Source organism: Chelon labrosus (assembly GCF_963514085.1).
Source record: "Chelon labrosus genome assembly, chromosome: 10".
Lineage (NCBI taxonomy): Eukaryota > Metazoa > Chordata > Actinopteri > Mugiliformes > Mugilidae > Chelon > Chelon labrosus.
In genome coordinates this window covers 5,844,573-5,862,110 of record NC_140360.1, presented here as the reverse complement: position 1 = coordinate 5,862,110, position 17,538 = coordinate 5,844,573, and the positions used below count along the sequence as shown (strand labels likewise).

Genomic DNA, 17,538 nt, shown 5'->3' with positions numbered 1-17,538 from the left:
TTGGACAATGTAGGACTTTTTATTGTTTTAAATCACAGAATTACTCCAAAAGAAAATATAGTAACACGCTCTGGTCATTACAAGTTTTTGATCATTTCGTGAGAATCCCAAAATATCGTAAGCGCATCAAATCAAGTTCAAAATTGCCGTCCATCTTGCACCTCTTTCTTGCACAATCACTCAGTGGTGGACCTGCCATTTCTGGTGTTCTGTAGCAAATGCCTATGCAGCTCCATAGCCCCTTGCGGTGAGCACAGGGCCCACAAGATGATGTTGGGCCTTCAGGCCACCCTCATGAAGTCTGTTTCTGATAGTTCAGTCAGAAACATTCACACCAGTGGATATCTTTTAGGCCTTCTTACACAAAGGAGCAGATACTGGTCATGCTGATGGGTTGAGGACCTTCTGTCGCCCTGTCCAGCTCCCCTACATTAAATGCAGGTCTCTTTGAATCTCCTCTACACTCTTGAGGCTCCACTGGGAGACACAGCAAACCTTCTGGCAATGGCACGTATTGATGCGCCATCCTGGAGGAGTTGGACTAACTGTGCAACCTATGTAGGGTCCAGATATTGGATCATGCTACCAGTAGTGAAGCTGGTGAAAAACTGTCAACCCCTCTGCTACTCAACGGACCTGATCAATATGCCAGAGGTTGAATTGACTTGATGCTATGCTCTGATTAGAAAGTGTCGCTTTTGATATTTTGAGCAGTGTATATCCCCAGTCTTCATGCTGTGACTGTAGCCAGGAATGTTTCCACACACAGTTGTATTTATTTTATTAACCGTGACACTACAAGCAGCACATACCTGGCCCTCTGTCGACATTAACTTGAAGAAATCTGAAGAAATCAGTTTTCACTTTGACAGTAAAGAGGGTTTCCTTTTGAAAATTAAAAACTGACCAGGATTCCTGCTATAAAATTAGGGCGGGGACTCGATTAAAAAAAAAATTAATCTAATTAATTAGAGGCTTTGTAATTAATTAATCGAAATTAATCACATTTTAATCGCATATAAATATTTGACCTGAGAGCAGTGAGAAGTAATTTTTTTCATATGGATTTTTAGTATACCATTGAATAATGACTAAATTTCCCATCCACGGGGCCAACCAAAGCGGTCTCATCAGCTTCTTCGTTCATGTTCACTGTGGTTTGTTGTTGTCTGAAGTAATGTGAACGCTAGTTGGTGCTCCAGTATAATTGGTCCGCCGAAACTCATCCAGTGAGAAACGTTCCGCGGTGCAAAAATAAGTGTGATTAAAATGCGTAAAAAATTTTTAACGTGTTATTTTTGTGTAATTAATTAATCTTAATTAACGCGTTAAAGTCCCGGCCCTACTTTTTATAGACACAGACTTTTTTCTTTGTAAACTACAAGTTAACCACTTTATTACTGAAATATTAAAATTACATTATAACTTGAAATATTCACATTAATCTGCAAAATGTCAAGTTCTCTGTGGCCCTGCTACTTCCATGTGAACATGTTGATTTATTTCACTGATAAACTCACACTATAAAGAATTACTTTTACTGTGGATTCTGTCTTGAAATCAATAACAGAAAACTAAACAAGTCTTTCTCTTCTCTTTTCCACCAGTTGCTCTGAAAACCAAGTGAAGGACAAAGAAGGAAGCATAAATAGTGACGTCGTCTGCAGGAGTGCACCAAGAAACCATTACACTTTGCTTGCGCCTTTTTCATTACTCGTCATTTGCTCCGTACTTGTTGCAACAAGAGGTGACTGCTTGTTTTGCATCTTTAACTAATTTGTTTATCTGACCCAAGATATATCACCAGCTAACACACGGCTTGCGGTACACTGAACATCCCTAACATGCTAATAAATCCCTTCATTGTGTGTTTTCAGCCACGAATGGAGATACGAACTGACGTGGTCAACCAAAACATATCCACGCAAGTAATTCCCTGTCAACTACATTTTAAAATACCTTAGCTTTGTCAGTCACAACAGCTAAACACACGAGTGTGTTGGTAAACAATGTAAAGTTCTTTTTTTGTATAATTAATGCCTCTTAAAGACTATTTGCACTACTTAGAATTTTCAAAATTTCTGTATAGAAAAGTGAAAGAAAATTACAAAGAAAATTAAGCTAAAACATTATACTGGTGTATTTGTTTATTCGGGGAAACTGAGCCAGTGTTACATATCTGTGAGTTATGTGAACTTTACATACTTCTGTGACACACAACAAGGAGTCAGTGGTAAAAGAAAAATAGTCCAGAAGCAGAAGAGTCCGGGCTCGGCTTGGGAGGGTGACCAGGAGGTGGGGCGTCATGGGATGAATGAGATGAAGAGGGATCAGGAACAGAGCCAGAGCCGACCTCTGATGGTGGATTAATGAATCTATAGTCTTTGTGTGCCCTTAAAACTTTCTGAAGTCTGAGGGAGGAAAATACTTTTAAGTTTGTTTAAGAGTGTTTGTGTGTGTTTGTGGTTGGTCAAAAGTTTCATGATATATATCTATATTTTAATTAACACAAAGGCTACTCAATTCCTGTTTGTGCTTTCCTTTTGGTAACAGTTGATTTGCTGAAAAATATTTCTCTTCTCTTGTTCCAGCCGACTTAGTTTGCAGTCTAATATTTCTATTGTTATTTATTTTACAGTAAAAAAATACTGAAAGGCAATAACTGATGAAACCAAGGACATAAAAGTTTGAACCTGAGGTTTTGTCAAATAACCAGCAGGTGGCGCTTCAGTTCCACTCTAGAAATTGCAGTGCTGCTCCACAGAACGATAGTTGTCAATAAAACTTTTTCTAAACCATAAAATTAAATAATGTATATTGAAATGAACTTACTTTTGCACCTTAATGACATGTAATATTGTTTGAATAAACAAATACTAATGGATAGATATTTCAGTTCAATTTGTTTTGTGTGTTGTCTTTGTCTATGCTTATACACTTAAGTATTTATCTGTGAGTCAACAGATCACAGTAGGACAGGCAATATCATAAATAAGTTTATGATGAGCACTAATGACTTACCTTCACATATTTTATTAAAAACAAAACAGAAACCAGACCCTTATTATATTCACTGGAGACACTTCTGAACAGATGGACTCTAACTTGACCTTGAAATTAACTTTTGCCTCTTACAGATATGTAATATTGGCTCATTTTTCTGAATAAACACATACCAGAGTATAATATTTCAGTTTAGTTTAGTTTCTATTCAACTACTCTTGTGAAAATTATGAAAAGAGGCGCTATTCTCCTATTGGAAACACTTGTGAACAGACGGACTGTAATTTAACACAGTCTGTTTATCACTGCGTTAACATTAGACCGTTTGTTGGGACTGTCAACACAGTACCCAGCAGCCAAAACGGGACAGGTGAATTAGGAGCCAGCGACCATGGTGTTATCATGACTGCTAAGATTTGTGTAGAAGTAAGAGGAAAAATAATTAATTAAGCAAATTTAATAAAAGGCTAATCAAGATCTGTTTATGCATTCTTTCTATTTGCAGAAACAATATGCCGACTTAGTGTGCAGTGTAATATTTATATTGTTATTCATTTTACAGTAAAGATACTGACTGCGGTTGAATTTGGTGAGGATGATAACTCTGATGAAACCAAGGACCTGTACCACCCAGCTGTATGGAGTCTTTCAACTGGTCTTCACCATCTACAGAAGGTACCTGTGCTGTGGAAAACACCACTCCCCAGCAGCCCCAGTGATACAGACCTCCCACATAATGAAGACCTTCGAAGGACTTGTTCTCGTACAGCTGCTAGACATGGTCTACACTCAGCTGGACCCCCTCCAGTTTGCCTATACCAGCCGTGACTCGGAGTCAAGGATGCCATCATCTTCCTGCTCAACCGTGCATATGCTCACCTGGATAAACCACGCAGCACTATAGACCGCAGTATGTGAGGCTGCAACACGGTGTGTCTGACAGGGTGGTCAGCAGCACTGGGGCTTCACAAGGGACAGTCCTCTCCCCCTTCCTCTTCACCGTCTACTGAGGCTACTCTACAAGAAGGGCCAGAGTGGACTCTACTTTCTGAGGAGACTGAGGTCCTTCAACATCTGCCAGACAATGTTGAGGATGTTCTGTGAGTCTGTGGTGGCCAGTGTGCTCCTGTACGCCGTTGCATGCTGGAGCATCAGGCTGAGAGTGGCAGACGCTAATAGACTCAACAAACTGATCCTCAAGGCCAGTGATGTTGTAGGGGTGGAGCTGGACTCTTTGAACACAGTATCAGAGAGGAGGATGTTGGTAAAAGTGAAGACCATCCTGGACAAGTCCTCCCACCTACTCCACAACACACTGGTCAGTCTAAGGAGAACCTTTAGTAACAGACTCATTCTATCCAAATGCACCACAGAACACCACAGGAGGTCATTCCTGCCTGTGGCCATCAAACTACATAACTCCTGAGTGTTGGTCAGTCTTAACACTCTTAACACAGACTCTTTTAATTTCTTTGTAATCTCTTACCTCTGTATATTGTGAATACTTGAGCAATATTTGTTTATTTTACACGTCATATTACTTTAATTTTTTATATATATTTTGATATTACTTCTTATTATATTTGTATTTGACTCTGTCACACTGCAACTGACACTTTACGGGAGCAACAGCAACAAAACAATTTCCTTGAAGGATTAATAAAGTATTCTGATTCTGATTCTGATTCTGAACTTGAAGTTTTGTCAAATAACCAGCAGGTGGCGCTTCTTTTCCAGTGTAGAAGTTGTGCTGTTGCTCCACAGATCGATTGTTTTTCATTAAAGCTTTTCCTAAAACCTAAAAATAAATAATGTTTATTCAAATTAACTTGTAATGCTAGAGGTGCACTTACGTTTGCGTCTCGAAGATATGTAATAATGGCAAATTTTCCTGAATAAAAAAAAAAATACTTAAGTGTAATATTTCAGTTTAATTTGTTTTGTTTGTGTTCTCTTGGTCTTCTACTTTGTCTCAATTCTCTTCAAGGACGAAATTTTGATTTCAGAGGTGGAGGGGGCACACAAGTATTTTTAATAAAACTCTAATCTTTCAGTTCACTGTGTTTTCTAGTTGTTCTTCTAGTTTTCTATTGCTACTTTTAAGTTTAATGTTCCCTTTTTTGGTTTGACTGGTTGTAAAGCATGTACCAAAACATTATCACCTAATTCTGTGTTTCACCTTGTTAGTCAACTTCACTCCATCTCAGTACCACCAATTTTACACTTATTTATGGAATATATGGTAAACAGACCTCATTTATAGCACCACCCAGTGGTGGGCAGGTCAAACTGGCATCACGGGTGGGGAGAAATTAAATAAAATGTCCATTATTCACTGCAAGTCGTCAAGTACTACATTTTATTTCAAATTAGTGTAAGAAAGAACCATTAAAATGTTTATGTAAATGAAAAGTGAACAGCAAGACGACAGAAGAGTCAACATACTACAATCCTTCTACCTGACGTGACCCAGGCAGAATAAACGCCCACCTTACAGCCTAACAAGTGTCAACCACACCTCCTCACGAAGATAAGAGTTTCTGTCCATTCCTTGCTCAGGGTTGCTTATTTGTCTCGCGAGATGTGGCAACACTGTACAATAGTGATGGTAACGGCAGTTCTTTTGACTGTACTGAATCACTAGAATCAGTTCATTAAAATGATTCGTTCAAAAGATTCGTTCACCGAATCGTTCCGTCCTTAGCAGGAGCCCTGATTGATGTCACACGCATCGACATCCGGTGGTTGCCAAGGCAACCGCTCAGCGTATCCGTGGTCGGCAGCCCGACGATCTGCACATCAGTCCATACAGTTGACCAATAAAAGTTCAAATCACAAGCATTAGAGCACTAAATACTAAAATATATGAATGGAGATTCTGACACAAAGATATAGTAACGTTGTACTAATTAGCAGACAAAGGACTGAATCGGTTAGTCTATTGTTCCACGGTGGCACGTAGTACAGCCCACAGAAAACTTACTAAAATACAAATGACAACACCACTGTGGCTAAACACCAGTATGTTAACGTACATGCTAACATACACACTGAAAGTGTCCGTCAAATAAATGTTTAACATTAGCATGTTAGCTTCTAGCCTCGTTTCATTCTATACAGTTTATACGACACGGTGCTACACGGATGTCAACAAGCCAGCGCTAATTACAGCAGTACAGTTACTAAACGTGAACCAAGTCCCATGCCCTGAGTGGCAGTTCTATCTGTGTGTTCAGCAGTACGCGAGTGAGTGACACAGGCCTCGTGATTCGCTGTAAGATTCTGGGATCACTAGAATCGCGAACGTACTGATTCGCTAATCTTGCAGTACGTTCGCCAATCATGAGTGGCAGTGCGAACGTGAATCGCCTGACAGACTCACCTCTCTGTTTGCAGCGAGTGACACAACTACAGCAGCAGGAGTTTATATATATATATATATATATATATATATTAAAAAACAAACAAACAAACAAAAAAAAAACCCACACACATCACAGCTACAGCAGAAATTCTGTTACTTTTAAAAACTTCAGATATTTAAATCTGCCTGGCAGTCAGAGCTTATAGACGTGTATTAATGTAAGGGTATTATATACACTGTTTTATATTATGTATTCCCCTGTAGGTCTAATGCAAATATGGTGCTCTGATGGTGCAATAATACCGAAGACCGAACATTATGTGCGTGCATTTTTCCAGCCTGTGTTTGTGACCAAATGTCTGATTGCAGTTCCACTCCCGGCCTGCACGCTCGCTGCAGAGCTCAACTGAACTGAGAAAGGAACGAATCAGTTCATGAAGTGATTCCATTCAGTACGTTCACTCAAAAGATTCGTTCAAACGAACGAATCATTCGCGACCGACGCAACACTACTGTACAATGGCTTCCGAGACGGTCATGGCCATGCGGTACCCATGTGGCTGTACCCATTGAATCAAACGGTTTGCGCTTTCGCGTCAGTTTCCGAAAGTCTTCAACAACGCCAGAAAAGGTCGCTAGATTTCGCTAATTGCTATTTAAAAAAAATAAATAAATTGCTTAAGGGGTTTCGAAAACTCGCAAGAAGTCCGGCTTTATTGTCGCTAAGTTGTCTGCTAAGCCGGGTATCATTGTGGCTGTGTTCCAGTTCAATTCCAGATGTGTACAGACCCAGAATGAGAATGTGATGCCATGGTTACTAAGTTCGTCGTCATCGGTAAGTGCGGCAGCCGGCAGGGGCAGATATACACGTATTTTCACGCACCTTCTATGGCTTAAGCTAACTTCAGGCTACCACGGCCTAACAGCTAACAGCTAACAGCTAACTGTTAGCTGTTAGCTGTTAGGCTACCACGGCCTGACAGCGGCTACCGCGCCCTATTTAAACCCCGCCTCTCTGTTTCTGTTTTCCAGTGCTATGTCTCTGCTTCTCGTTGATACCACCTGGGCTGTGTTGTGGAGAAGATGAATACAAAACACGTAATGGATCGTGCTGTTGGAAGTGCCGCGAAGGTACTGAAATATAAAACAACAAATGTTATCAAATGAAACTACGACCTCCGTTTTATCTTTAGACCATCACACTTTATTACCAAGTTCAACATCAAATCAAGCTTTATTGTCATTTTGACAGACATACAACTGTAATGCAGACAGAATGAAGCTGCGTTTCTCTGAGTTGTGTGCAAACGTAGTTAAGTTGTTAAGCTAAAAAGGTAAAAGATTCAGTCAAAATAACTTGGACATAAGACATGTTTATATATATATATATATATATATATATATATATATATATATATACACAAAAAATAACAATACTCTGAAAAATATATAGAGAAAAACTATACAGTCTGGTGGTGGAATAAACTTTACAAATAAATAATTTAATAAAGGACTCAGTTGACATACCAAAAGACTTAAATAAGTCAGTTCAGCAGTCTAATAACAGAGCAACAATAAAATCAAATACAGGAATATAATGAGAGCTATTTAGTGAGAAATAAAAATAAATAAAACAACTTATTAAACACATATACAAATTAGTTGCAAATAAACTTAGTTTATGATGGGTTACCCACAGAGTTTCCTATTTAAACCTCAAGTTCCCACCAGAAAAAACTGTGAAACATATAGCTAAGAAGAATTTACATTTGTGTAAAAAGTATTTGGAAAAAAGTATTAAGTTGTTGAGAGACAAATTGAATATTCTGTCCTCTAACACAAATCCAAATTTTAAGACTGGCATGTCCAGGTTATTGAACTGGGTCCAATCATAGAGGTTCGTCCAGAATAGACTATTTAAATTACAAGAAAGAAAGAAATAAGATACTCCCTTGTTTCTATTCCTGATTCACAGAATGTGCTACCATTGGAGTCAATATTACTTCAGACACAAAGAAACTTGCATGGATCATTTATGGCTTTAAAGTGCACTTCTACGGCTTTAAATTATACAGGGAATTTAACATATTTACATCTGATTACCCTCTCCATTAAATGGAAAAGGGAAACATTCTTTGAGAAGCATAGCTCTTAGAATCTGAAAGCTGGTTTAGGTTTCTGCGTGAAACTGACGTACACCTCCCCAGAAATATAACTACGCATCGCAGCGACGCTGACAACAAGAGCTGTGATTTGTCCCCTTGGTAGTAGTGTGTTTCCTCTTTAGTATTTCCGGTTGCTTCTCCATCTCCGCAATTTTTGAATTGATTGTTTTGGATCAATAAAGATAGAACACATGGAGGAAAGGTTAACTGAGGAGGTTCGGAGATACAAACAATTGACTCATCTTCGGCAACAATTTCAATCGCAATTTCAGTCGCCCGTCGACGAGTCATACAAGTCCCAACCTCCTCAGTTAACCTTTGCTCGATGTGTTGCAAATTTATTGATCCAGAGCAATCATTTCAAAAATTGCAGAGATGGAGAAGCAGTCAGAAATACTAAAGCGGAAACATGCAACAACCAAGCAGACCAGTCACAGCTCTTGCGCTCTGCGTTGCCTCGACACGTAGTTACATTTCTGGGGAGGTGCATAACTGACCTAACCCTATTAATGAGCATTAAATGGCTCGTGCTGGCAATGTGCGTAACGTGTACGCCGTCTATGTCCCGCACTACACCTTTATTATCACCTTTTCTTATGTGGTGACGTCTGTTTTTCCATACAAAATTAAAATTATTTTGGTTAATCATTTTAACATCAGTTGTCTGGAATATCTAAAGATAGAGTGGGTAAATGATTCTCAAGAGTTCTTACATTTTGTAGAGTAGTATTCTCCAAATGTCGTTAAGTCCTGTTGTAACCATGTATTCAGCATTGTTTTGTTTCTCCTTCAGAATATTCTCAAAATTAGTGTTCTCTCTTGTCGTTAAATCTTTGGTAATAGTATTACCCAAGTATTACCAGATGTTTTAAGCACTACCTTGAACAGTCAGGGTGAGGCTGGGCAACCCTGACCTGTCTGGACATCAAATCTTTTACAAGTACCCCAGGGTAATACTACAGAGCTATTTATATTGCTATAAAATGTTTCAGTCAACCCACTGGAGTATTCCCCAAAACCCAAAATGTTGCAGAGTGTCCAGAATAAAAGCGTTTTCAATTTGTCCCAAGTCTAAGAATAAATTAATAAATTGAGTTTATTAACTGAATTTGTAACATTTCAACAAGACTGCTCGGTCTGCTCGACACTTCACCCAACTATTTGAGAAGTACTGCTTTAGGGGTATGTGCACTATTAGAATAATACTACAATTAAATGCAGGGGTACCAAACAGTGGTCAAACTATAGACTGTATATAAATATGGACAACGTGTCCCCACTTCCTTGCATTGGCTAAACTGACGCTATTTTCTGGGGATATGGGCGTCGTCGTCTTGCGAGTTTGCCGCCAGAGTCTGTGCAGTACGGTCCAAGAGTGGAACCACGCGGAGCCTTGATATCAGTGACCCAACCACACTTCAACCAGACTCGTTTTTTGTTTAATACTTCGCTCCACCAGTTCCAAAGAAATGTTGGATTATACACTGTAGTCATTTTAAAATTTTTTTTTACAACTCTTACGTTCCCAAGCGACTGCTATATGGAGCAATTTGTATGGTAACTGATGGTTACCATTACCATTACTGCAGAACAAGAGAGCGTTAAATAATTAACTACAACAAAACTTATCCAAACGATTGACACTTGAACATGCAGTGCTACAGTGCTATGACCTATACTGCAGCCAGACACCAGGGAGAGCTCTACTCGCTTTGGCTTCACTTTTGAGGAGCCGCTCCATCTTCATACTGTATATGGCTCAAACCCAGCAGTGTGGCTCTGTGTTTGACCTTTGTCTCTATGGTACTGATGTAAATGTTGTGCTCTGTTTAACAGGTACAGTTGTTCAAAGAGATTGCACACCACAGTCAGACACACAGTGTCGTCCTTGTGAGCCCGGGAAATTCATGAACCGACCAAATGGCCTGAATTTGTGTTTCCAATGCACTTCCTGTGACCCAGGTATGGCCTTTACTCTCGATCAAATATTTCTAAAATAAAGGTTTGGTCTTTAGTATGACAATACATTTTAACCATAATCACATTGATTTTTTTAGTCCATGGTCTCATCGCCAAGAGGAATTGTACAGAAATGTCCGACACAGTCTGTGATGTTTTGAGAGGATACTACTGCAGAGCTCTGGCTGATGATGCAGGATGTAGTTTGGCAGAGAGACATTCAAACTGTGCACCTGGCCAGAGGATAAAAGTACCTGGTAAGGAACATTAATTTTTAAAATGATGTTTTTTTTTTTACTGGATGCTGGGTTGTTTTGTAAGAATTTATTTTCTGTTTCTTCTTAGGAACCAGTAGAAATGACACAGTGTGTGAAGACTGTCCGCCAGAGTATTTTTCGAAGGATGGTGTGAACTGCACAGCTTGGACAATGTAGGACTTTTTATTGTTTTAAATCACAGAATTACTCCAAAAGAAAATATAGTAACACACTTTGATCATTACAAGTTTTTGATCATTTTGTGAGAATCACAAAATATCGTAAGCGCATCAAATCAAGTTCAAAATCTCCATCCATCTTGCACCTCCTTCTTGCACAATCACTCAGTGGTGGACCTGCCATTTCTGGTGTTCTGTAGCAAATGCCTATGCAGCTCCAAAGCCCCTTGCAGTGAGCACAGGACCCACTAGAGGATGTTGGGCCCTCAGGCCACCCTCATGAAGTCTGTGTCTGATAGTTCAGTCAGAGACATTCACACTAGTGGATATCTTGTAGGGCTCTGGCAGCGCTCATCTTGTTCCTCCTTACACAAAGGAGCAGATACTGGTCATGCTGATGGGTTGAGGACCTTCTGTCGCCCTGTCCAGCTCCCCTACATTAACTGCATGTCTCCTGGAATCTCCTCTACACTCTTGAGACTCTACTGAGAGACACAGCAAACCTTCTGGCAATGGCACGTATTGATGCGCCATCCTGGAGGAGTTGGACTAACTGTGCAACCTATGTAGGGTCCAGATATTGGATCATGCTACCAGTAGTGACATTGACCCTAGTCCAGTGGTTCCAAAACTTTTGTTGAGTGTGTTGAATGTTCAGTGTAACAGGTTTGCGTTTGCTTGGAAGCCCGTCAAAAACTTGTGCATCTCATCGCTCCCATCTTATCCCGAGCCCACAAAAATACTGTCGTCATATCCCGATCACGTGACTCTTGTTAAACTACAAGTTGACCACTTTATTACTGAAATATTAAAATGACATTATAACTTGAAATATTCACATTAATCTGCAAAATGTCAAGTTCTCTGTGGCCCTGCTGCTTCTATGTAAACATGTTGATTTGTTTCACTGATAAACTCACAGTATAAAGAATTACTTTTACTGTGGATTCTGTTAGAAATCAATAACAGAAAACTTAACAAGTCTTTCTCTTATCTTTTCCACCAGTTGCTCTGAAAACCAAGTGAAGGACAAAGACGGAAGCATAAATAGTGACGTTGTCTGCAGGAGTGCATCAAGAAACCGTTACACTTTGCTTGTGCCTTTTTCTTTACTCGTCATTTGCTCAGTACTTGTTACAACAAGAGGTGACTGCTTGTTTTGCATCCTTAACTAATTTGTTTATCTGACACGAGATATATCACCAGCTAACACGCAGCTTGCGGTGCACTGAACATCCCTAACATATCCCTTCATTGTGTGTTTTTAGCCAAGAGCAGAGATACAACCCGTGATCAAACAGATCACGAGGTGGCTGTGGCTCAGTAGGTGGAGCAGGTTGTCCACGAACCAGAGGGTTAGCGGTTTGATCCCTGGAATGTGCCGCATGCTGAAGTGTCCTTGAGCAAGACACTGAACCCCCAGTTGCTCCAAGTGCGTGGGAGTGCTAGTGAGAGTGAATGGGTAGATGTGTCTGTGACTTTAAAGCGCTTTGAATACCAATAGGTAGAAAAGCGCTATATAAAAGCATCATTTCTACACATGAAGTCATCCCCTGTTTTTACTGTGACTTAACAGCTAAACAGTGGAGTGAGTAGGTAGAAATTGTAAAATGGAAAACGTGTTTATATTATTTGTAAAATAAATGTCTCTTAAAAAGTATTTGCAAATGAGCCAGTATTACATATTTGAGAGTTATGTGAACTTTATATACTTTTGTGAAACAACACAAGGAGCAGAAAAAGTCAAAACTCTGAAAATTAGTACAGAAGCAGAAAAGAAGCTTAGATATGTAATATTGGCTCATTTTCCTGAATACTAAAGTATAATATTTCAGTTTCATTTGTTTTGTTTGTGTTGTCTTTGTGTTTCTGAAGTATGACAACCATATACTGCATCTAACGCTGTTCTGGAGATGCATATTGTTTGTGTATATTGTTATATTTTTCTAACAGATATTTTTTTAATAAGATATATATTTTAATTAACAAAAACTAATAAAAGGCTACTCAAGACCTGTTTGTGCTTTCCTTTTGGTAACAGTCGATTTCCAGAAAACAATATTTCTCTTCCCTTGTTCCATCCGACTTAGAGTGCAGTGTAATATTTCTATTGTTATTAATTTTACAGTAAAAATATTGACTGATAAAGACGATAACTCTGAAACCGAGGACATGAAAGTTTGAACTTGATGTTTTGTCAAATAACCAGCAGGTGGCGTTTCAGTTCCACAGTAGAAGTTGCAGTGTTGCTCCACAGAACTAAAGCTTTTCAAAGAACTTGCAATCCTAGAGGTGAACTTACCTTTGCACCTGAATGATATTTAATGTTTATTTTTCCTGAATAACCAAATACTAAAGTATAATATTTCAGTTTAATTTGCTGGCATTGATGGCATTTACTTAAGTATTAATCTGAACAGATGGACTCTAATTTGACCTTGAAATTAACTTTTGCCTCTCACAGATATGTAATATTGGCTCATTTTTCTGAATAAACACATACCAGAGTATAATATTTCAGTTTAGTTTCTATTCATCTACTCTTGTGAAAGTCATGAAATGAGGTGCTATTCTCCTATTGGAAACACTTGTGAACAGACGGACTCTAATTTAACACAGTCTGTTTATCACTGCGTTAACATTAGACCGTTTGTTGGGACTGTCAACACAGTACCCAGCAGCCAAAACGGGACAGGTGAATTAGGAGCCAGCGACCATGGTGTTATCATGACTGCTAAGATTTGTGTAGAAGTAAGAGGAAAAATAATTAATTAAGCAAAATTAATAAAAGGCTAATCAAGATCTGTTCATACATTATTTCTATTTGCAGAAACAATATGCCGACTTAGTGTGCAATGTAATATTTATATTGTTATTAATTTAGTACAGATACTGACTGTGGTTGAATTGTGCATATACTCACCTGGATAAACCACGCAGCACTATAGACCGCAGTATGTGAGGCTGCAACACGGTGTGTCTGACAGGGTGGTCAGCAGCACTGGGGCTTCACAAGGGACAGTCCTCTCCCCCTTCCTCTTCACCGTCTACTGAGGCTACTCTACAAGAAGGGACAGAGTGGACTCTACTTTCTGAGGAGACTGAGGTCCTTCAACATCTGCTGGACAATGCTGGGGATGTTCTATGAGTCTGTGGTGACCAGTGCGCTCCTGTACGCCGTTGGATGCTGGAGCATCAATCTGAGAGTGGCAGACACTAATAGACTCAACAAACTGATCCTCAAGGCCAGTGATGTTGTAGGGGTGGAGCTGGACTCTTTGAACACAGTGTCAGACTCCTGAGTGTTGGTCACTCTTAACACTCTTAACACAGACTCTTTTAATTCATTTGTAATCTCTTACCTCTGTATATTGTGAATACATGAGCAATATTTGTTTATTTTACACATCTTACTTTTATTTTATATATATATTTTTATATAACTTTTTATTCCCTTTGTATTTGACTCTGTCACACTGCAACTATCAACAGCAACAAAACTATTTCCTTGAAGGATTAATAAAGTATTCTGATTCTGAACTTGAAGTTTTGTCAAATGACCAGCAGGTGGCGCTTCTTTTCCAGTGTAGAAGTTGTGCTGTTGCTCCACAGAACGATCGTTTTTCATTAAAGCTTTTCCTAAAACCTAAAAATAAATAATGTATATTCAAATTAACTTGTAATCCTAGAGGTGCACTTACGTTTGCGTCTCGAAGATAAGTAATAATGGCAAATTTTCCTGAATAATAAAAAAAAATACTTAAGTGTAATATTTCAGTTTCATTTGTGTTCTCTTGGTCTTCTACTTTGTCTCAATTCTCTTCAAGGACGAAATTTTGATTTCAGAGGTGGAGGGGGCACACAAGTATTTTTAATAAAACTCTAATCTTTCAGTTCACTGTGTTTTCTAGTAGTTCTTCTAGTTTTCTATTGCTACTTTTAAGTTTAATGTTCCCTTTTTTGGTTTGACTGGTTGTAAAGCATGTACCAAAACATTATCACCCAATTCCGTGTTTCACCTTTTGTTAGTCAACTTCACTCCATCTCAGTACCACCAATTTTACACTTATTTATTTATTTAGGAATGTTGAGGCTAAGTTAGGAGCGGATTCTCAGAATCTTTAGGAATACGGGCCCATGTTGCTTATTTGTCTCGCGAGATCTGGGGGGTATTCCAGAAAGCAGGTTTACCGCTAACTCTGGGTATGTAAACCCAGAGTTAGCGGTAAACCTGGGATTTCGGTTCCAGAACGCTCAAATATGATCAGGCTATGTAAGTAACCATGGTAACATAGGCTCTGAACTTAACTGGGTATGTAAACCCAGAGTTAGCGGTAAACCTGGGATTTCGGTTCCAGAACGCTCAAAAATGATCAGGCTATGTAAGTAACTATAGTAACATAGGCTCTGAACTTAACCTGGTAGGGGTAGGTTTTGTTCAGGTTATGTTCGGGTATTTAAGTGCACGTTCAGCCAGACCGCTTTTTCCACACTTGTCACACAATGACGTTTCCTTTTGAGGAAGATCCAATTGACATTGAAGCACAAATCATTCGGGCTATTCACCGTGAGAGGGTATAAGACCACGACTTAATATCCTTTCTTTTCCTGATGAGTTTTTGCCAGAGCACTACTGTTTTTCTTCGGAATCTTTAATATATTTAAACAGCATTCTCCATCCCCACATTTCGAACGTTACGCATCGTGGATTCGCTCATCGTAATTGTTGCGCGTGCGATAGCCTATTGCACAACATTGCAACGTTGCGCAATGAATTAGTTCCTGCTATTGAGGAGCAGATAGGAACACATTCAGCAACTTGACATCAGAGATGGTCAAAGAATGCGTGATGAAATCTGTCACAATCACTTCAACCAAAAAAAATAAAATAAATGCACGTAAGACTGTTTCACACATTTATTTGCCCATTGCGTGTTTCATGGCCTGAAAAGAGAAAACACTTCATTATAGAGCAAATGTTCTGATCCAGTGTTCTCATGCACTGACAGAAAACATGAAGAAACTATGCTCTAGTCTCTGCACAGCATTTCTTTACCTCGATTCCTCCTTGACTGCTGATAATGTCTATTCATCCTCCTATTATTTATATGAACGGTAATATTGGCTATAAATTGGTCATTTTCGAACATGCAAGGCTACACAAATTAGACAGAAGTGGGCCTATTAGGGTAAATACATTGCACTTGTTCATTTTGCTCCTCCTGGGAGGTTGAGGGCTCCGATGACGTGCCCCCAGGAATCCCCTCCATCATCGGACGCCCTCGATTGATACTGATCGCCAACTCCTCCACAGGGGTGAGGGGGGACACCGCTGGCCCAGAACCGGTCTTCCTCTCCTCTGCTTTCTTCCTATTGGCTTTGAAATGAATGTAACTTGTTGCAATATGGCAATTCAAGAATATAATACTGGATAAGTGATGTCTAAGATGATGCACTCAGATATATCTTACCAACTTGGACAATGTTTTTATATTTTGTTTTGACCTGCGGCCACGTTCTCTTGAGGGCGGTCGGGTTACATCTAATTAAAAATAATACAATATATGACAAGGTATTCTATAGTATAAGAAAGTCTCATACAAAGAAGTTAATATGTAGCCTAATATCTACTGAATTATTGTGCTTCTGACACATTAGTGTGCTATATCCTACTAAACTTACGCATTTACGCGGTCGGCAATTCTCTGCCAAGCAAGATCTCGTTCCTTTTATTGCTTTTTTCGTTATTATCGCTCTTTCCTCCTCGTACGCCTCGAGCAGAACTTGCTGCTCCGCTTCAGAAAAATAGGCTGCTCTGCGCTTTGCCATTTTTAATCATGGTTTCGACTCTCAATAGATGATGCCTTTATAACTTCGCCGTGATCACGCACAACTCTAGGTTAAACAATCCGGGGTTGATTGAACTGATTGCAAACCGGTGTTTTGGAACCGACAGCTCGGGTTTAGTCGCCTCAGGTTCAGACAAGCCAGAGGTTAAGTTTTATCTCAGTGTTTGTTAAACCTGCTTTCTGGAATACCCCCCTGGGCTGTGTTGTGGAGCAGATGAATACAAAACACGTGATGGACGGTGCTGTTGGAAGTGCCACGAAGGTACTGATATAAAACAACAAATGTTATCAAATGAAACTACGACCTCCATTTTGTCTTTAGACCATCACACTTTATTTAAGTTCAACATATCATATCAAATCAAGCTTTATTGCCATTTTGACAGACATACAACTGTAATGCAGACAGAATGAAACTGCGTTTCTCTGAGCTGTGTGCAAACGTAGTTAAGTTGTTAAGCTAAAAAAGGTAAAAGACTCAGTCAAAATAAGTTAGACATAAGACATATTTATTAATCCCACGTATGGGACGTTTCCTTGTCACAGTAGCACGGAATTTGGCAAAATATACATACAGAAAACAATGACGACTTCGACAGGGAAAAAGAGTTACCAAAAAAAAAAAAAAAACACAATACAAATTTGAAAAACATATACAAAAAATAACAATACTCTGAAAAATATATAGAGAAAAACTAGAAATATAAAGACATTCTGTATATACAGTCTGGTGGTGGAATAAACCTTACAAATAAATAATTT

General features: G+C 39.1%; 1 protein-coding gene across 1 annotated transcript; it reads left to right on the top strand.

The window, feature by feature from the left end:
- The first annotated feature begins 6,505 nt into the window (after positions 1 to 6,505).
- On the top strand, positions 6,506 to 12,940 carry LOC311494401 (tumor necrosis factor receptor superfamily member 14-like). The gene is made up of 8 exons (XM_084553431.1): positions 6,506 to 6,998; positions 7,134 to 7,202; positions 7,400 to 7,498; positions 10,369 to 10,494; positions 10,590 to 10,748; positions 10,837 to 10,921; positions 11,934 to 12,073; positions 12,196 to 12,940. The coding sequence occupies exons 2-8, from the start codon at positions 7,178 to 7,180 to the stop codon at positions 12,252 to 12,254; spliced, it is 693 nt and encodes a 230-aa protein (XP_084409557.1). The 5' UTR covers positions 6,506 to 6,998; positions 7,134 to 7,177; the 3' UTR covers positions 12,255 to 12,940.
- The last annotated feature ends 4,598 nt before the right edge of the window (positions 12,941 to 17,538 follow it).